This window comes from Pocillopora damicornis, chromosome 12 (assembly GCF_964200805.1).
Source record: "Pocillopora damicornis chromosome 12, jaPocDami1.2, whole genome shotgun sequence".
NCBI classification, from domain to species: domain Eukaryota; kingdom Metazoa; phylum Cnidaria; class Anthozoa; order Scleractinia; family Pocilloporidae; genus Pocillopora; species Pocillopora damicornis.
This window is the reverse complement of record NC_142681.1, coordinates 779,605-799,307: the sequence shown is the minus strand read 5'-3', so window position 1 is coordinate 799,307 and position 19,703 is coordinate 779,605. Positions and strand designations below refer to the sequence as shown.

Sequence of the window (19,703 nt, the reverse complement as noted above, 5' to 3'; positions counted from 1 at the left end):
CTATTAGTCCCAGTCTCTACTCTACAATTTCTCACGTGGAGAATTTTGCAATGCAGTAAATTGACCAAAACATTTCTTCATCCTAGTAAATATGGGCAAAAAAACTAAAGTTGGAAAGCAAAGGAAGGATAAATTCTATCATCTCGCGAAGGAAACGGGTATGTAATGTCGATCAAGTCCGAATGCGTGATTATTTGTGGAGACACTTCTCAGCTGTTCAATGTTTACCATGGCTGATTTTTTTCTGAAAATAAGTAATGTTTCTTTTAATCTTTGTTAATCATTTAGGTTACCGTTCACGATCAGCCTTTAAGTTGATTCAGTTGAACAGAAAATTTGGCTTCCTTCAGACCTCAAGGTGCCTGATCGATTTGTGTGCAGCTCCAGGAGGATGGTAATAACTTATAACTTTAACATGCTTCAAATTGACACTTGCATGTCGTGTATCTCTTTGTTTACAACATTAACAACGAAGAGTTCAGATAAAAGTCGGGTATTGACTCTAAATTTTTTCTATCAACTCATCATGATCAATAAGCTCAGCCTTTCCTCTAAGATTCATTGTGTTGCTGGATCAATAGTTTAAGAGATATTGAACGTACAAGATGTCTATCTGCTACTCTTTAACAATTTTTTTAAAGGCTTCAAGTTGCATCCAAGTTTATGCCAGTGTCAAGTATTATAGTCGGTGAGTTGTTACTGTTATAGAGTTGTAGTCGAGAAACTCTCTTTGTCATAATTTGTCCCAAGTAACTCGAGGATGGTACCATGAGGGAACTAGTACTGATATATTTAAATGATGTAAATAATTTCATAAATTTGTTCCACTATTGTACTATCGGGAACATTAAATTACATATAAACAGGATTCTTCTACCTGAATGATAGTTGATATTATTTTCTCATCTCTTTTGTTACTTCAAACCTTAATGTATTTAACATGAGATCAATGATATTGGAGGGTATAGGTACTGTTAGGATTCTCATCACCAGCTAGGAGGTGTTCATGGCAATCAAGCCAGAGCCCTCCTCTTGGCAAGTATCTACATAACAGCAAGACACTAATGTATAGAATAGACATTGATCCAAAATCCTGCAAATCACTGTGGAATCAGCCCCTTATCACATCAGGGGAGCCACTGCCTTGACTTGGTTGTACATGTAACTGCACCCAAATTACCTTTAAGTCATATTTATTAATTGCATGTATTCTCACTTTAGGTGTTGATTTGGTTCCTATCAAAGCAATTCATAATGTCATAACAATTCAAGAAGATATTACAACAGACAGATGTAGACAGGTATGTGGCTTCATTCTCTTACTGAGGATTGTTGTTGAATTCAACAATTGAAAGATTATGATAAATTTTATCCACTTAAAACATAATCAAACTTCCAGTTAAGATTTTTATCAAGCTTGTACTAAATCATATACTCCTTCCCTAGACAGAATGCCTGCCCATCCCTCCCCAGTTTTCTACCACCAATGACTTAAAAAACTTTTGTTGTTCTTAAATTATATTCCGGCACAGATTGATGCTTTTTTCACTCTTATAAGTCATAATAGAAACTATCAACAATTTCCAAATTATCCTATTACTTATCAACAAGTTTTGTTCAATTTTTGAGATATAAGGTCACCATAATCCAGAAACACTAATAAGTTTAGCTTTTTTTGCTTATAACTGAGAATTGAGTACAATGAACCTTGCTATTTTATTCTTGAGATACAATCAGCATATCACAGGTAATATTTCCATTGAAAAAAAATTGTGTAGTGTAGAATAGCCACCTTCATTTTTCGATGATTTAAGGTGACTCTGAATGTTCAATACAGATCTCATAAGTATGTCTGTATGTCATAGTATATACTTTTCTATTCATTGAGTTCTTCTATGGATTAAAAGCTTATTAGCAAAGAGATTCACACTTGGAAAGCAGATTGTGTTTTGAATGATGGAGCTCCAAATGTTGGGTCAGCCTGGATTCAGGATGCATTCACGCAAGGTGAGATGAATACAAAATATGTTATTTTGATCAGGAAAGAAAGCATGCAAAATTTTAAAGCCCACCATAGCATCATAGTATGGATAATGTTGATAAAAATGCTAAATCATAAAATGTTCAATTTCCTTGTGTTTGAACAGCTCAGCTGACCCTCAGTGCATTGAAGTTAGCTTGTGACTTTTTACAGGAGGGAGGATGGTTTATAACCAAGGTAACTGTTGTAGTTCAACTTTATATCTCTAAATTTTTTTTTTATTGGGCAGATCATGTACAATGACAATTATAACATGATAATGATATTGATATTTAACATAATCTTTCATGGTTTATCAAAACTCCATCAGGAAGTAGAGAGAAATTGATATTATTTCTGTTTGTTTTTGTAGTCATTATTATTGACTGAACTAACCTCTAGATAGTGTGTGGATAGAACATTAGATGGAGATTAATCTTCATGTGGATATCACAAGAAACAGACAGTCTTCTGTTGGTCTAAAAGACCAACACCAAAAATTTGGGGAAGTTGATTTGACATATCCTAAGGCTTAGTCTAAAAGCCTCTCTTTAAGTCCCCCGATTATTTAGAAAACCTTTGAGTACCAACTGATTTGATGTGAGTGATAAACAATTTTGGTGGTGTATATTTTAATCAAATTGTTTTTGTAGGTATTCAGATCCAAAGATTACCAGCCACTGTTATGGGTCTTCCAACAACTTTTTAAGAGAGTGCACTCAACTAAACCACAGGCATCACGATCAGAGTCAGCTGAGATTTTTGTTGTATGCCAGGTATAATCTTCAATTAAAAAAAAAAAAGAGATGTCATGGTACTCTTGTCATTTATAGCAGAGAGAAAGGGAAAGAAAGTATTCTAACCCTTTCCCTTTCTATTCTCTGTAACCATGAAATCATGCAACACTTAATATAAATCATTTTGGGCAGAGGGACATGCCCTAGTGATAAATTATTATACTTTCCTCTACACATGCTATTGATAGTTTTAATAATTTTGAACTTTCTTATTTATACCCATGTTTCTTAATTTTTAAGGGTTACATAGCTCCTGCCAAAATTGATCCAAAACTCTTGGATCCAAAACATATTTTTAAGGAGGTTGAACCTGAAGGCAAGAAGAAAGTCAGTATTTTACAAGTTGAGGTAAAGGTTGTTTCATTCTCTTTGAAAAGATTAGGAACACAGTTCACTTCTGTTATTTTTTATAGTATCTTTCCCCTTCCTACCAGTTAAAGGTGGCTCTTAGTAAGTTTCTATATACAAAATGTTTTTTTATTGATGTGTTTTATTTATTTTTTTGTATGTGAAATGATCTAAACTTGTGACAGTTATTGTCAGTTGTAAATATTACCAATAATTATCTATTTTTTTACATGTAAGGATTTAAAACAAATTTATATCGTGGATAATTTTTCATAAAAAAAAAATGGTGTGCTTATTAATTGTGGTAAAGTAGAATAATAATAAAGTATTATCGTTTATCTCACAATGTGGTCACTGATGATGTGAATCATAAAAATAAGAAACCTGTAAGTAAATTGTAAGAAACCAGTTGACCTTATCACCTGATGAAGACTAGCAGTATGCAGTTGAAATGTCATAATTCACATCATAAGTGACCCCATCGTGAGACAAGTGCTAATACTTGTGGTAATCATTATTAATTTTTCATTGTTCTGATTTAGTGTTTTTGTATGCATAACCACTTTCATTAGAATGTCACTTCAAATCTGTTTAAATTCTTGATTTTTAATTCTTGTACAGAAACAGAAAAAACGTGCTGAGGGATACGATGAAGGAGACTACACATTGTTCAGATCAGTCACAGTCTCTGACTTCCTGCAAGCAGAGCAGCCATTGGATATATTAAGTTTAGTAAATGAGGTTTGTTGAGAGCTTGATCTTTCTTTAAACCTTTAAATTCTATTCAGATAGTTTAGGAAAGAATTTGAAAGACATTTGCCTCTTTTTGCAGTGGAGTATAGATGGAGACCATCAAATTGTCAGAGAAACCTTACAAAATGAGCAGGGGGGGGTGATCTACACTAGAATAGCTTCCTATTTGGAGGGGGGGACTTTAACTGCAGCAATACTTGAAGCCTTTTGTGCTATCAATGGAAACTGGGATAAGCTCTAACAGTTTTGGACCAATATAATTTCAGTATCCCTCCCCTCCCCCCCCCCCCCCTCTTACAAGGAACAACATTTAGAAATGTTTATTGATAAAAGGATCAATTAAGAATAGACAATGAAATTCAAAGTGAAAACTTTCTACTTTTAAGGTGACTCTCACCGGCAAGCTGATGAATACTATTTGTCAAGTTATATCTTTATCCTTACAACAAATGAACAAATGTTTCCTTAACCTTTCTGATTTGATTCAGATTGTCTTTGATGACTTGAAATATTCAAAACATGTTTTGACTACTGAGGATGTCAAGGAAGCATTTAAAGATGTGAAAGTTCTTGGAAAGTCAGACATAAAGTGAGGATTCAAAATATTTTAAAGCTATAAGTACGTGTATGTGTGGAGAAAAAATATCATCCTTTTATCAGCAAGACAGTCACATACATGTACCAGGATGTCTTGATAGATCACACACCTGTGGTTTGGAAAATCTCTTCAAAACAGAAAAAGAAAAATTTGTCATATTTCACTGTAAAACTTCTGAGCTCTACATATGTGTTTCTTAAAATCAACAGTTTACTTTTTACTTTGTTCTGCAAGAGATTTATTTCTTTCTAATGTAAATTGTTTCCTATGTATATGGTGAGTGTACATAGTATACAACTCCAAAATATTACACTTCTTGTTTGGAGTTCACCTTTTTTTAGAGTACCAATATTCAGCAGCTAACACTATGATTTGATGAATTATCCTGAAGGAATCTATTGAGTTGGCACAAAGCGTTACGGAAAGAGTTTTATGAAGAGCAGACTGAAGACACCAGGTATGGCAAGTTTTGACCCTGTCTCCGCTAAGATCCCCATATCAGTTGTCCACACTGTTCAAGATACCTGTCCATTTGTGGTAATTTCAGCTCCTAGAATTTAGTGTTATATCAAACATTGGTTGAAGTTTCAAATACAGCATACATGTATTATCGACCATATTATTTTCTTTTATTATCAGGGGGCAAGGAGATGAGCAGAGTGGTCTTGAGGAAAATGAAGAGGTTAGCTCATTTTTTAATTTACTGACACACGGATATATAAATATTTGGTGGTTGGGAAATAATTTTTTAATTGGGGTGGAGAGGGTAGGAGAAATATATGTTATTTGCCGGCTGGGAGGTCCGTATGGTGAAAAACTGTGACCGAGGTCTTGAAAATACTGCCCGAGGCCGTAGGCCGAGGGCAGCATTTTCAAGACCGAGGTCACAGTTTTTCACCATACGGACCGACCATTAGCCGGTAAATAACATATTTATTGTTTTTAAACTTGACGAAATTCTTTCCGAAAGAACCCGAATGATTTATGGCCGTAAATACGGCAAGATCTTCCATAAACTGAACAATTTTTGAGTGAGTAAATGGTAGTTAAAACAGAGGTGATGCAAATTTAAGAGAGATGCCTCAGCGAAACATTTTCATTTCCGTAACGATAAAGGTGATTTAAAAGGCTTCCAAACCAACTTTGAAACATTATTTTTACAAGTATCTGTCACAATCTGACACCTGTCAATTAGAGAGCGCGCAAAAAAAAAAAAAAGCGTAGGAACATTTGAAAACCAACAGAACTTAGTTTGGCAAGGACTGTCACGACAATGTTTTCTTTAAAATCAGTTAATGATCTAACGGAAAGTATTATTCACTCTCATCGACCATTCATTCATGTACGAAGATTTACCTCTGTTCATTAAGTAAACGGCGAGGAAAATAGTTGTGAGTAAATTCAATTTTTTTATTTTGAAGTTGTGAGAGTTTGCTCGTTTGTTTGCTGTAATGGCGTGTTTAACTCTGATCTTTCCTTCACAAAAACTAAATTCGAACGGCACACTCCAACGAGACACAAGGGAATGTAATGCGACCTCTTCTCAAAAAATTCCTTCAATTTCTGTTGTGCAATTTAAGGTACAAATGTCCAAATTGAACGGAATTGGAAAGACTCACCAGGAGCGTATATTTGTTGAAGAACTTAAATTAAAACTTCGCTCGCTCTTTCACTATGAACAAATTGCTCGAGAAAATTCAGATATTAAATGAATGAAAGTTCCATCGTTCAGTTTAACTGTAACCAAATACCTCATGTTTCAACTTTCTGGGTACTTTTTGTAAACGATTAAAATTAATTGCAGACGGTTTTTAGGCCGCTTGTCAACCAACGTAATGACACTATTGTTTATACAAATTCATTCTGAAACCAATATTTTTCTGTCAACCAAAATGATTTGATAGAGAGAAAAGATAGGATTCATAAGTTATTTATCGGCTTGAGGTAGTGACCGAAGTGTTTGCTTAAAAATACTGCCCAGCCGGAAAACGAGGTATATTTATGAAAAATGACAACGAAAGTTGGGATGTACTCGGCGACTCACGAAAGCGTTACCGTGGCCCGTGGGCAGAGATAGGAAAATACTGACCGGGTAAAGAACCAATCAGATTGCAAGATTCGTTACCGTGCCCTCTAAAAAAACAATAAATGATCTTATGTGTCCCAGGTGAACATTGTGGAGGGTTAGAGAAGTTCATTTATGACATGATTATACCTACAAACAGTTTTGTTAGCATACAACATCATTTCTACCTGTGGCAGGGTGTGCACACAAACAACTTGATGCTGACCATGTCTTGTCATTTTTTTAAGGGGCCTCCCTGCTTCTTTTATCAGCAGCTGTCCTTAAGTGACATGTTTTTGTTATTCTTTTTTGCGGTTGATATGGTCATAAAGATACAAAGTTTTGCTTCTGTTCAAAGGGGCCAATTCTTTATTGATTCTAAATTTTCCAACACTTGTTCACGTTTTCAGTTTGTATTCAATTCTGAAAGTGAAAAGTAGAATGATACTACAAAAGCTTTCAGGAACGTTATTAATTTGTAATAAACTATTTTAGGAAATTATTGAAAAGACGATACAAGGATTAAAAGATGAAGAGATTGCAAATGTTAAAAGGTATTGTCCTCTTAACCTTTTATGCCGTAACATCAGTGTCCACATTCTCCGTAATTATGTCTATACGTTCCTTTGGTACTCACAATGTAATGTACAACGAATCTACGTAAAATCACATCATTATGAGTCGTTCACTCAGGGAATTTCCAACTTTGGGCCTAACTCCTTACATGTGATCTGATTTACACCCTTAAGTCTGGAAAATAATACCTCGGATAGACTCTGGAAAAATGTGTATTAGCCTTGTAAATGATCAATCCTACATATTTTTGTTCCCAGGGAAAAGCGGAAAGTTCAGAAGCAGAGACAAAAGTTACAGGAAAAGATGAAGTTAAAAATGATTATACCAGGAGACACTAAAGGCATGGAGACGGATATGGAAATGTTTTCTCTAGCTAACATCAAGAGTAAACAGGTATTGGTTGAAATTATGTCAAAAGTTAGAGATATGTCACAATGTTAGGTTTCGATGTCTGCGCCCTTCAGTGGTAACGTCAAATTAGGAAGAAAAACGTCAAGTATAAACATGGGAAGATATATCTGTAAGATATTACATGATCTTGCGGAGACACGAATTTTATCTTCGATTGCCAATGGTTAGTGTATCTTTCAAGAGTGAGCACACGAGAAGACTACTTCATATACAAACGATGTTGTTTTACCTATAAAAGACAGTGGATTTTATCCCAAAAACTTAGCTGTGCAGCATTCGTCGAATACAATTTCGTTGATCCGTTTTAATGCCCTCCATCTTTTAACGTCGTTGTTCCTGTACTTAATTTTCACCCTTTTTCGAATTTCGTATCGAAGTTTGTTCTGTTTAAACAAAAAGATTCTATATTTTTCAATTATATTATGAATTTCTTTGTTGCAGCATCTTGATTATGTGGATGATGCAGACATGAACGAAGCAGACAATGAAGATCACAGTGAAAGTGAACAGGAGTTAGAATCTGAATCGGATCACGATAGCGAAGATGATGAAGAGAAAAATGAAGATTCCAAAAACGAGGAGGGAGAATTAGAATTTGAAGAAGAAAATGGTGAAGCGGATGACAGCAATGCGAAGCAACAAAGGTTTATTTCCATAATTTTTTACAATTTTATTATTCTCAATTTGTAAGGACATTTAGATTGCTGTTGCCCTGCAGGTTTGTCGTTAAGAGCTTTTGCTTGAGTTTCTTCTTGAAGCTGAAACCTAAAAGGAAATCGAGTAGTCTCCTTGAATGGTGGTAAGTTAATTTCATGGTAGAAGTGACTTGAACTGTGTTTTCTTTAGGGACAAGAACCCACTCTTGGTAGAGTTGGAACCTGAAGTTCCTCTTACGATCAAGGCAAACAAGTGGTTTGAAAAGGTACAAAAAAGTCATATTTGATCTTTCTGAATAAGGTTACCAATAGTCCTGGTCCCCTCTTTTTACAAATATAGGGCGAGATGAGACACTTCGCTCGTGTTCGGACTTGAATCCTAAGTAAACTTTACTGAATACCTGTTTGATGTGGCAGGATGCGTTCAAAGGTTTGGAAGACGATGCCGACGAAGACCTGGAGATTTCCCAGATGGCGGAACTGTATAAGAAGCAAGGAGGAACTATCTTGGGTAGGTGTTACCACAATCAATTATACAACCAATAACGAAATAGTAGAGTTTCTCCCAGCTCTTAAACATGATATCTTCTGCGCGAACAGTTAAGATGATGTCTTTAACTTTCGAAGGTAGCAATATCGTTGTAGTTATAGCTACCGTGTATGTTAACACAGTGTCTGTGCTTTTTACGAAGGTTTTTTTTTTTACCTAAGCTTTGAAACTTTTTAAAGTAGGAAAAAAATGAGTTGCTTTTATGTGTATGTTCATTCAACTGGCGTAAAGGTTGACAATTAAGTGTCGAAATGTATTTTTATCCTAGAAAAAAATTCTGAATCAGATTTGGGTGAGCAGCAGCAAGGGACCAAAAGAGGGATCGACGAAAAACCTAAACAAGCGAAAAAAAAGCGGTTGAGTGATAAGGGAGATAGCGACAGCGAAGAAAGTGAGAGCAGCACAGACAGCGAGGAGGATAACGCACCTGCCAAAACGACACTGGACAACGAGGGCAAGAAAGTCAGTTCTAAAGGAAATGACTTTGAGGTTGTGCCAGTAGAGGATAACAGTAAGTTGGATAATTTTTTAAGTGTTGCAAAATCTTTAGAGTGGTCACAAAGGTGTTGACGTCTTTTGGTATACATTCTCATGTGACATTTACCCAGCACAACTCAGTGGAATTGTCGACGCATTGGAGTCGCGCACCATGCGAAGTAGCTGCGATCTATCTATTGCGGAATTTATTGCTAGCATCAAGCCGCGTTGTACGGCGATTTGTGATGCAACCCAAAGAAAACGTTACTTTTGAATAGCAGTTTGGCAAAAGAACAAATAACTGAGATTACTGGTAACACTTCCTGGACAGAATTAGTAGGATTACCCTCTCCCTCCCCCCCCCCTCCCAACCCTTAGTATTACGTCAGGCTTCCTTGATAGTTTACTTGTACCCTTTTATACCCCGGATGGGGAGAGACACTTGAGAAGAACACAACCCAATGACACGGTTAGGGCTCGAACCCAGACCTCTCAGCCCAGAGTCCATCCTACTTACAACTAGTCCACCGTTCTGACGGTGAATGGTATTTGTTTTACTCAATAGGTGAATATTTGAAGAAGCTCACCCCAGAAGCTCTAGCACTGGGACATAAGATGGCTTTTTCGCGAAAAAATAAGAGGGACATCATTGATTCAGGATATCATAGGTGAGAACGACCAGAAGACACTTCCAACTTTTGGTCATGTTCACTCGTAATTCCTAACAATCCTTTGTACCCTTGTAAGGTGGGCCTTCAATGACGATAACCTTCCCTCTTGGTTCGTGGAAGATGAAACGAAGCACTACCAGCGGCAAATACCGGTCACCAAGGAAATCGTGGAGGAATACAGAGCAAAAATGAAAGAAATCAATTCAAGGTCTGTTAAAAAGATCGCTGAAGCAAAAGCCAGGAAAAAACGAAAGGTATGAATATATTGACATACATATTACTTGTTTATGTAGTGTAGAAGCAGCTCACATCTATTTCGCAGGACACGTTAAAAGGTGTACTTTCTTCCTAAGAGTTTGCTTCTTCAGGGGATGGAAATAGTTCAAATTAAAGGTTATCCAATCGTTTGAGATGGAATACGGTGCGGCCAGCTCTACACCCCTGTCTGTGAAGTGTAGGTTTTAGCCCTACTCGTGTTACGAACTGTGTTGTGGTCTCGAGGAAGGCACTGCATTTTCACATTCTCTTTATCTCTACCCGGAAGTGTGACTGAGTACCAGCTGGCAGGCTATTGTGTGGCATCCCAATTGGCATCACGTGTAGGGGTCGGTATTAGTAATGCAGTACATTTTTTCGTCCTAGGGTTTGAAACTGAGATAAGCTCTTTCGTTGGGAGCGACTAGACTCACATGCCAAAAAATTTTATTTTAACGGCATCTGGAAACCTAAAGTAAGCAGAAAACTTTTGGGCGAATGTAAATGATGTAGAATTCTCAGTTATATATCTCTGCTTAGGATTCAGGGTTCTCGGCTCGTACAACTTAGCTGTAGTCAAGCTGTAAGAGTTTCTCGAGTGGGTTTTCATACTCTCTTTTAATCATTCCTTTTCAGGAAATGAAACGACTCGAAAAAGCCCGTCAAAAAGCAGAAGCAATTTGTGATACCGTCGATGTGTCCGAAAAAGAAAAAATGAATCAGATTAGAAGGTAGGCGTGGAATTTAATGCTCAGAAGTTTTAAGGCTTTAGCGGCGAAGACAAGCGGTTGTATCGCTGGCTATAATAAGTTTTGTTACTTGATATTTGCAGTTTGTACAAAAAAGCTGTTGGAGGTAAACGGAAAGAAGTGAAGTATGTTGTCGCTAAGAAAAGCCAAGGTAAAGCATATATTATATATTAAATTAAACTGCCACAATAAAAGGTGATTTAGTGTGAACAACTGAGTTGAAAACGTAAATTAGCCACCGTAAAGGGTAAAAAAGCTGACGTTTCGAGCGTTAGCCCTTCGTCTATCGCTCTGACGACGGGCTAACGCTCGAAACGTCAGCTTTTTTACCCTTTAAGGTGGCTAATTTACGTTTTAAACTCAGTTGTTAACACTAAATTACCTGTTATACTCTCCCAACGACGCAGCACCACAGTTTCTTTAGAAACTACCCCTTTATTCATGCTACAATAAAATGTAAGCAACCTCTTTTGGTACAAACGGTTTGGTACTTAATGCGAGGGAAAATGGACTGCAATCCATTCAAGTCGTCAGTCCGTCTGCGCCGTACGGGTGCTCTTATTGGCCCAGTCCTCTTGCGTGGGCGTGCTTGTTTATCCAATCACAATACATTGGTTTGGGATATGATATCCGTGAAGATCCCAAAAAAACAAGGCCATAAGTCGCTGTTATTCATGTTATTACTGCGGTTCACACTGAAATCCTGTCCACCTTCTTTTTGCGGAAGCTAGTTTTCATTAAATTGTCAACGTTTCGAAAAGTGAATTGTCGTTGCTACCATTCTTGTTGTTATTCCACGTATTTTGTGGATTGGAATGTTTTACTTTGTTAAAAATCGCTTTGTTACTTCTTCCTTTAAAGTTATTCCCTCTTTTTTTCAGCCGCCAAGAGAATGAAGAGACCTGCTGGAGTTAAAGGTCCTTACAAAATCGTAGACCAGCGAATGAAGAAAGACTTACGAAGCCAAAGAGCTAACGAAAAGAGAAACAAAAAGACTGGAAAGAGGAGGAGATGACACCCTTAGGAGCACAAAAGAAATTGGTTGTGTTGCAGAAATTGTCACGATCGAGTACAGACAGTTCACGTTCGAACGATAATGGAACGCGTGAAGGAAAACCAGGACTTATGCTCATAGAAGTTTCCTTGACCTTAATATTCAAGGGATAAGTGTTCTAGTTCGTTTTTCAGCACGAACATTTTCCTAGCTTCCCCTGTTTGCTTGTAAAGCTCTTGTTGCAGATTTGAAACTTTATTTTCAAGCAAATACAACCTTCTCTCAGCAGTTTCAGCTCGTATAGTACTCTCTTTGATTTTCTCACCCAGCGCGTGTGCTTGAACAATACGATCTTTTTCTTCTTCGTAAAATCTCTCGCGCTTTACACGCAGTCGTTCCAAAAGATTCTTTTTTGCAACAAGCTTGCTTTCCAAATCGCTGCATTTCCTCTGCGCCCTCATTTCGATGAAATTTGCTGTTTTAATCTCCCGGTTATAGTGTTTAGCTTGTGTCTTGAGGTCGCTTGCTTTGTTTTCAAGTTCGTTAGCTTTCGCTCGTGTTTTTTTCAACAAAACTTCCAGCGAAAAATTTTTTTGAGTGTTGCGCGTCTCCAGGTCTTTGAGCTTATTGATAACCATGGTATTAGTGTAGAGTAATTCGTCCACTTGTTTCAGTTTCGAATGGTTAGCCTCCAGATCTTCGTACGTCTTCTTCAATTTTTCTTTTTTAATTGCAAGCTTTCGGCGTTTATATGTGGCGTCTTCCCATAACATTTCACATCTCCGTTGTTTTATCCCCAAAGCTTTCGTCGCCCTTCGAATTTTCTCTTCTGCAACCTCGATTTTATTTCTTAAGTCTAGAATGCACGATTTCAACTGCTGAATTTTCTCTCCCATGATTTTAAGCAGACACCTCCAGTTTACTCACCTTTTCTACGAATTCTAAATGAAGCATGGCACATTCGCTGTAAAGATAACAAAACAATTATCCCATAAACTCTAACCGAACCATTAATAAGGGTTTAAAACAAATACTTTGGGAACCAATAGATGGTTTTTAGGGTCTGTAATTCACCTGTCTGCATACGATCTATTGAATCCGCTAAACATAACACACTATTATCGCAGCGCATCCGCATTATGATTAAAATATTACATCTCCGTACTGTATCATTCAAGTTAAAGAAACCTGGTGATGAAAATTCACTACATCGTCCAATGAAATAATTAATTGGTCTGTCACCAATCAATCAGTTTAAAGAATTTCCTTTTCGGTCACAACAAAACATGATCTTGTCAGTAGTAGGGCAGGTGTTGTAATTAATGTGAATAAACTTAAACGAAAACAGATTCTTTTTTTTTTTAACGAGGAAGCTATTTTCTTGAATTCGATAACGATGCGGGAAGTACTTTCGGGAATTTTTCTCTTTGCCAAGAAACTTATTATACATAAACTAAGGGCTCGGAATTATTTCCTTATTACAGTTATTTCATTTCTTTCATAAGCAGTTCTGTGACATAAATTTTCAAAGGAATAGTGTAATGTAGCTGTAAAGAACTTTTTCACACGGTCTTTGCAGAGAACCAGAGGTAGCTCAGTAGCTTCTTTCTCCATCAGGCGACGAGTACCCGCGCATTGATGGAGTTTATCTCGTTTACTTCTCGTTGCTGAGCCTCCTCGTTGCAATCGCGTGACGCGCGACCATTTTCCACGCAGCTCATGGTGTACCTCTGAGTCTCGTGAGGCAGTAAAAGAAGAACTCTCTTATGAAGTGCTTTTCTAGTTTTTATCTGTTTGTTCATCTGGAAGCTTTTCATCTGTTTGCTCACTGTCATGGATTTGAAAGGAGACGCGGTTGACAAAGTGAAGTGACGGGGTGCAGGGGAGGGGGAGGAGGCGTTAAGAGCGAAAGAGTTTAAATCCACCTGAATCCACTGATTTGAACTCTCTTGTCCCCATCCCTAACAATTTCCCGAATGAAATATAGCGATGCAGTCAATCATCGAATACATAAAGGCCTGCATTTTTAAAGTTACCCTTGCAGCCGCCTACGCACGAAATAATCTGTCACCACCCTGGGTAAAAGAGTGTGGAGCCCAGTATCCCGCCGCGCAATATTTTGATGGCGGCGGCCATGATGCCTGTTCCGGGTTAGTTTGATTGCGATACTTTGTTCTTTTTATACCTGTTTAGACACTTCGGACGAAAATTTATTGACTCAGTTAAAAATCGATTCTTCCTCTATATTTCTGAGTCTTCATAAGTGTTTCATAGCCCTGATTTGCTAAAAAAATGAATCGAAACTATTGCAGCTTTGTAGCACTTGTTTCCTGAGCTGCATAGAAAGAAGATAAGCTTATGACAAAGCTTAAGGATACTCTTTCACTTTCTCAACACATGCTCTCGTTCTAGAAGGGCTAAGAAGAGGATAAAAATACGCTTGATTTCCAAGATTGGAATTATTGGTACAAACCATCATTTTTTGAGCAATTGTTTTCTCGCGTGTGCTTGTATCTGTACATGGAGATTTCCCTCGTGTACTTTTGTATGATAAAGCATTGATGATTGGAAAATCCATGAATCATACTTCAAGACGACAAAGCACTCAATAATTTGGACTCATATGCATGGGGATGACCCAGTCTGTGTTCTGTGTGTGTTAGATGGCAAATGTGGCTGGGTCGTATTCCACCGTATTCCAATTAAGTGGATGGGAAAGATTGTTTGTAAACGGAAAAAATTTATAGTTATACAATGAAATATGCCACTTAACTGTCCCTAAGGATTGTAGGTGCAGTAACTTTAAGGTGTGCTTTGAAACCCACCTAAATGTATGAACTAATTTTTATTTCTCTTTTATTTATCAGAGACCAATAGCCATGGTACAGACAGCCCAAACTACAGAGACAAATACAAAACTTTGAAAAGAAAACTTAAATTCCTGCTTTATGTAAGTTGAATAACACCTTTTTGAATACCTACTTTTTGACTAAAGTTATAGATAATACACAATAATATATATATATATATATATGCATGTTTTTTCTTTGTTTGTTTATCCTGGAAAATACTATCTTATCTTAACCTTTCCACTCCAAAGATCTCATCATTAATTCTCCTCACTATTTTCTGATTCAATTCTTATGATGCTAGTTTGAACAATTTGGTATTGGATAAACAAATGATCTCTTAACTGAAATTCTCATTAATTATCTGCTTGATTTGAATTGATATGGTGAAGAGAAATTCTGTTTTGGTCACTAATGGGACTTAAAGGGTTTATGTCTTCTTTTACAGGAACAGGAATACTTCCAAGAAGAGCTCAGAAGAGTGCAAAAGAAGCTACTTCGTGTTTCTAGAGACAAAAGGTGTGTACATGGAATTTTAAGACACATAACATTATAGCCCTAGAAAAAAATGCACCTGCAGAGAAGAAAGAATTGGCTCATAGTGGTAACATTTTAGCTTATCTGACAGAAGCATTTAAAATTAGAAGTTCAAAAACCTCTTCCTGAGAAGCCTCAATAAGTTTATTTTCTAGCTGCAAACTTTTTTGGCTAAAAGAGAGTAGAACCTATCCCTGGTCATTTGCAATGTGTTGGGTGATGTAATAACTTGTGTTTGGTGTTTGTGATATGGAATGCACCAAATTTGTCTTGAGAACTGTATGTCATGATTGTGTTACTGATAAGCCTGCCTCTGGTTAGACTTTTTCTAACTTTTATTCTTTTTTGTGAGGGTATTACTCCAATCTGACAATTGTTTAACCCATTAACTCCTAGGAGTGATTAACCTGCAACTTTCCCTTATAATATACATACATTATCCAGTTGTCATCTTGGTCTGAAGCCAAATTCTCTTAATTAATTTACAAGGAAATGTCTAGGAACTAGAGGAGAGAATTAACAATCAGATCTTGAGTGTCAAAAGGTTAAGATTAGTCTCTCAAACTCATATTTGACAAGTGAGATGTACTATTTATCTGCTTATAACATCATTCTGTTAAATGACTTTTTTCCTGATAAATTTTTCCTTAGCTTTTTGCTTGATAGACTTCTGCATTATGAAAATGTGGATCATTCCTCATCTGGTAGGTGACACTTTTAATATGTGCGCAAACTTTGTTTCTTCTTGCTTCTCACTCACTGGGTCTACAAATTAAAAGGCCTGGGTTTGAACATTGGTGAGGAAACAGCCACACTTGTATTTGCTTGACTGCTGGTTGAAAGCCCTTGATAATAATGACAATTTTTTCCAAGTCTCAGTCTAATAGCTGAGGGTAAACTGAGCTTTTCAGATTGGGGATACAAATATCTTGTAGATAAGATGATTGTTTTTTAAAAAACCCTCTCCTTCCAGAGTGTTCGTGAGCCTGAAAATCATAGACAATAACCTTTGATGACCCTGTTTCACATCAAGTAATAGGTGGCAGGAGGCATTAAGTGCATAATTCTGAAGAATCTGTGTATTTTGACTTCAGCATCTTGATAATTATTTCTTTTCTGAACAAGGTTTGTTAACAGAGCCCCAGTGAACAGAGAATTCATCAAGTACACTGTAAAAGTTGTACACATTAATGAATTACTTTTTACGTTTCTAGATGATGATGGTACAGCATCTTCCTCAGGAGTCAGTGATAGTGAGGGACCAAAGGTAATGTAATATAGATTTCAAATATTTGAGAAGTGAACTTTGAATTTCTCTTTTTAATGCCAAGTGAAGATGGCACATTGATGATGTGCCAACAAAATTCAATTTCATCTTTGTAGGAATGAGTTTATATGAGTTCATCATCCCTTCTTCATTATCACAGTTCAAACTTAGAAAAGTATTTGTGTTTTTAAGAAATCACTGACATATTTTTCAGGTACCCATTGCAGAAAATCCACCACCATCAAGCAACAAGTACTAAATTTATTTTTTATCATAATTGAAATGTTTTGTGAATCTTTAAATTAGTGTCTGAGATGCTTCCTGAAAGGGGAACTAAAAGGTGCTGATTTAGTTTCCCCAAGTTAGTGGCAGATTTGGAATTGTACATATATATGGTGTTCTATGTTTTGTCCTTAGCAGTAGACTGAAGAAGACACAGGTTGTAAATCATGGAATTCCAGCAGATAGTATGGGCATGTTTCCCTATCCATCTTCAGATGGAACAAGCAGTGCAGTAAGTTTTTTTGCTGGCTCACCTGCCTTGTTTAGGGCAAACTCCAATCATTTTTTGTGTTTTTATTGAAATTTTTTTCAAAATCTATTTTCATAATTTTGAATTCTATTCACAGGGAGGTGAATTAGCAGCTGCTTCAAATAAGAAGAGTATACAATGTCAATATGTAAATAATGTAAGTCATAAAACATTTCCCCCTTGCATTTGATTTAAATCTTTCTCCCTCAGGAATGACTTATGGACAATTTTTCCTCACAGTGTTAGTACATTTTCAAGTAGTCAGGTGACAATAATGAGGAAAGCTATCAACAAGAAGACTTTGTTAAGTGTGGCACATGCAGATATTCAGGGCCAATTTCTGCTAAGGCTGTTGAGCATCCCAGTCTTCAGACTAAGCCTCTGCTGCAGAGTGCAGTTCCTGTATGCAGTAAACCAAGGATTACTGTTTCAAACTATTTGGTTGTAGGTAAATGGTAGGGGTGGTTGGAGATCAGTTAAAACTTGATACTTGGTTTATGTTTTACAGGGTACCGGTGATCAGTGTCAAGAGAGAATCAGTAAAAGATCCAAGTCGGGGTACTGTTCTGCGCATAGATCAGTTATACGCATCTCTAAGCAAGGTATTGACAAAGCATTCTTACATTGTAGTTTAGTTGTAACCCACAACCATTGGATTATTATTTCATTAATTTAACCAAGTAGTGTGTTGCTGAAATGCAACAGTTAATGGCCATTTGCTAAACTTTGACCTAGAGGACAACTGAATTGGGTGAGGCTGTACCAAATTAAAAAAAAAATGAAGTGCCCTAAAGTACAGGATAAAGCAGGAAATAAGTCAATAATGTCATTCATGTTAATTTTAAAAGACAGTGAGCACATTCTCCATACTTTCCTCCATACATGTCCTAAGGTGCTGGCTGCCAGAATTTGTCTAACAATTAAGACTGCTTTAGTGGATGATCATTTCCTTTATTCTCATGAACTCAATCTATAATTCAGGGTTAATATTGTAAAGAGAAATTAGATACTAATCACTCTAAGGGGTCAAGGGATTAAGGGTTCTGGCATTTAGCACTGGCCTGGTCATTGTGTGTCATTGTGTGTCACACTGCCAGTCTCCACCCAGGAGTATGAATTGGTACTAGCGATTTGTTGAGTAAGCTTGACAAAATTGTTGGGGTAAATTGTAATTGACAGTGTTTGACATTTTGTTTGCTTGTAGCAGGAGGGACACCACCTAAACAACTGAACACAAACACCAAACCTATTCTGGAGTCACAACGAGACAACTCTTCCATGGTGGACCAAGTAAGCAGTGATACTACCTCTCTCAACTTCTTAATTTATATACAGTACAAATTTTTTTGTAAAAATGAAAAATAAACTAATCTTTTTTATAAAAATTTAAAATATGAACTAAATTTTTTTGCATGAGGTCCTGTGGCCTAGTAGTTAACATAGAGGACTCCCAGGAGCATACCTGGGTGATGGCAAATTGACAGGGAAACCTTGAGAAATGCTTGGGGGTAAATTGCCATGGACAAGCATTCTATCAAGGGGTTGGTGGGGGGAGAGAGGGGGGTCAAGACACCTTCAGCTAAACAACAGTGATGTGTACTATATGTGAGGTCCAGACAATTGTGCCCTGTTTCCTTGAAGAACATGTATTGAGAAAGATTTTGTTTTCACTTTCATTTCCATTGCTTTTAGCAACAACTGGAGCGCCTTAATCAACTTTCTGAGTCAAGCAGTTGTACAACTTCTCAGGTGCCACAGGCCACTGAAGAACTACCACAGGAGATGTTTAATGTAGAAGATGATGAAAGAGACAGGTCAGTTGTGTTTCACTCTCAATATGTGTTTGGACCAGGTCAAGGTCGTTTTGCTGAACAGCTATTCCCCACATCTGTTGGCTGCACTGATTTAGATTCAATACCGTGATTGGCTTCATGGCTCTTAGTTCAGTTCAGTGATTGGTGGCCCACATGTAGGTCATTTCTTATATCTGATCTTTCAAAAAACTCACAAAAATGTTGGGGCAGTTAAAAAATGGTAGGCCATCACTGATCGTACTATGTCGATAATTAAGTCAAACATTTAGAAAGGTTAGTCTCTAAAAGGAATTCGAACTCATGACTTTTAGGTTTTTCTTTTGACCTACTGCTTCTTATCATTTCTTGCAGTGAAAATGAAGATTCTCCTGGTTCGTCAAGTTTCCATGGCAACATATATGAGGGTGATGATGATCTTGTAATTGACTTACCCGAATAGAGAAAAATGATTTGACCATAATAAAATCAAACGTTCATTTTTTTATATACGTCTTACTTGAGGCATCACCATCACCAGGCAAAATTCTGCCCAATCGTGTAACTGAAGTGGCCTAACTAAGACGCCTTATGTAGATGGCTTGTTACTCCTGTAATTTAACTGTTTGATGTATATACTCCTGAATTGTGTCTAGAAGTAAAGTCGGCTTTGTTACACCGTGTGTTGCTAAGGTAGATGTAGTTCCGTGTGGCTTTTGATACCAAATCGTTTTCGTGTTATTGAACGGTGTCGCCAAAGTTTGATTGATATTTTCCTGCACCAATATTCGCTAGAACGAGCATAATG

General features: G+C 36.9%; 3 protein-coding genes across 6 annotated transcripts; 2 read left to right on the top strand and 1 right to left on the bottom strand.

Annotated features, from left to right (window-relative positions):
* The first annotated feature begins 5 nt into the window (after positions 1 to 5).
* LOC113680175 (pre-rRNA 2'-O-ribose RNA methyltransferase FTSJ3) lies at positions 6 to 12,214 on the top strand. Its single transcript, XM_027197178.2, has 23 exons — positions 6 to 158; positions 289 to 394; positions 642 to 688; positions 1,222 to 1,301; positions 1,908 to 2,007; positions 2,148 to 2,218; positions 2,674 to 2,796; positions 3,058 to 3,165; positions 3,787 to 3,906; positions 4,407 to 4,507; positions 4,908 to 4,973; positions 5,156 to 5,198; positions 7,077 to 7,135; positions 7,415 to 7,550; positions 8,010 to 8,212; positions 8,415 to 8,490; positions 8,642 to 8,735; positions 9,043 to 9,285; positions 9,817 to 9,919; positions 9,999 to 10,176; positions 10,814 to 10,908; positions 11,010 to 11,077; positions 11,808 to 12,214. The coding sequence occupies exons 1-23, from the start codon at positions 92 to 94 to the stop codon at positions 11,939 to 11,941; spliced, it is 2,421 nt and encodes an 806-aa protein (XP_027052979.2). The 5' UTR covers positions 6 to 91; the 3' UTR covers positions 11,942 to 12,214.
* Positions 11,345 to 12,901, bottom strand: LOC113680176 (uncharacterized). Its single transcript, XM_027197179.2, has one exon. The coding sequence runs from the start codon at positions 12,814 to 12,816 to the stop codon at positions 12,076 to 12,078; it is 741 nt and encodes a 246-aa protein (XP_027052980.2). The 5' UTR covers positions 12,817 to 12,901; the 3' UTR covers positions 11,345 to 12,075.
* Positions 12,902 to 13,537: 636 nt separating this feature from the next.
* Positions 13,538 to 19,403, top strand: LOC113680179 (uncharacterized). 4 transcript variants are annotated; one of them, XM_027197184.2, is made up of 12 exons: positions 13,538 to 14,070; positions 14,788 to 14,870; positions 15,218 to 15,288; positions 15,958 to 16,010; positions 16,521 to 16,573; positions 16,788 to 16,825; positions 16,991 to 17,087; positions 17,203 to 17,262; positions 17,614 to 17,707; positions 18,313 to 18,395; positions 18,798 to 18,919; positions 19,271 to 19,403. In XM_027197184.2, the coding sequence occupies exons 1-12, from the start codon at positions 14,043 to 14,045 to the stop codon at positions 19,356 to 19,358; spliced, it is 870 nt and encodes a 289-aa protein (XP_027052985.2). In that variant the 5' UTR covers positions 13,538 to 14,042; the 3' UTR covers positions 19,359 to 19,403. The 4 variants fall into 4 exon arrangements, with proteins under 4 accessions (XP_027052985.2, XP_089045591.1, XP_027052984.2 ...); XM_089189465.1 differs by having other exon boundaries at positions 14,015 to 14,070; positions 16,994 to 17,087; XM_027197183.2 differs by having other exon boundaries at positions 14,016 to 14,070; positions 16,994 to 17,087; positions 18,310 to 18,395.
* Positions 19,404 to 19,703: the final 300 nt, after the last annotated feature.

Bases quoted from the DNA above. Each gene is read 5' to 3' on its own strand.
- LOC113680175 (XM_027197178.2), top strand. From the start codon at position 92: ATGGGCAAAAAAACTAAAGTTGGAAAGCAAAGGAAGGATAAATTCTAT. The intron at 5,199-7,076 runs GTTAGCTCATTT...AAACTATTTTAG, and splicing joins GTCTTGAGGAAAATGAAGAG to GAAATTATTGAAAAGACGAT. The intron at 8,491-8,641 runs GTACAAAAAAGT...TTGATGTGGCAG, and splicing joins CAAACAAGTGGTTTGAAAAG to GATGCGTTCAAAGGTTTGGA.
- LOC113680176 (XM_027197179.2), bottom strand. From the start codon at position 12,816: ATGGGAGAGAAAATTCAGCAGTTGAAATCGTGCATTCTAGACTTAAGA.
- LOC113680179 (XM_027197182.2), top strand. From the start codon at position 14,043: ATGGCGGCGGCCATGATGCCTGTTCCGG. The intron at 15,289-15,957 runs GTGTGTACATGG...ATTTTTCCTTAG, and splicing joins CGTGTTTCTAGAGACAAAAG to CTTTTTGCTTGATAGACTTC. The intron at 17,708-18,309 runs GTATTGACAAAG...GTTTGCTTGTAG, and splicing joins TATACGCATCTCTAAGCAAG to CAGGAGGGACACCACCTAAA.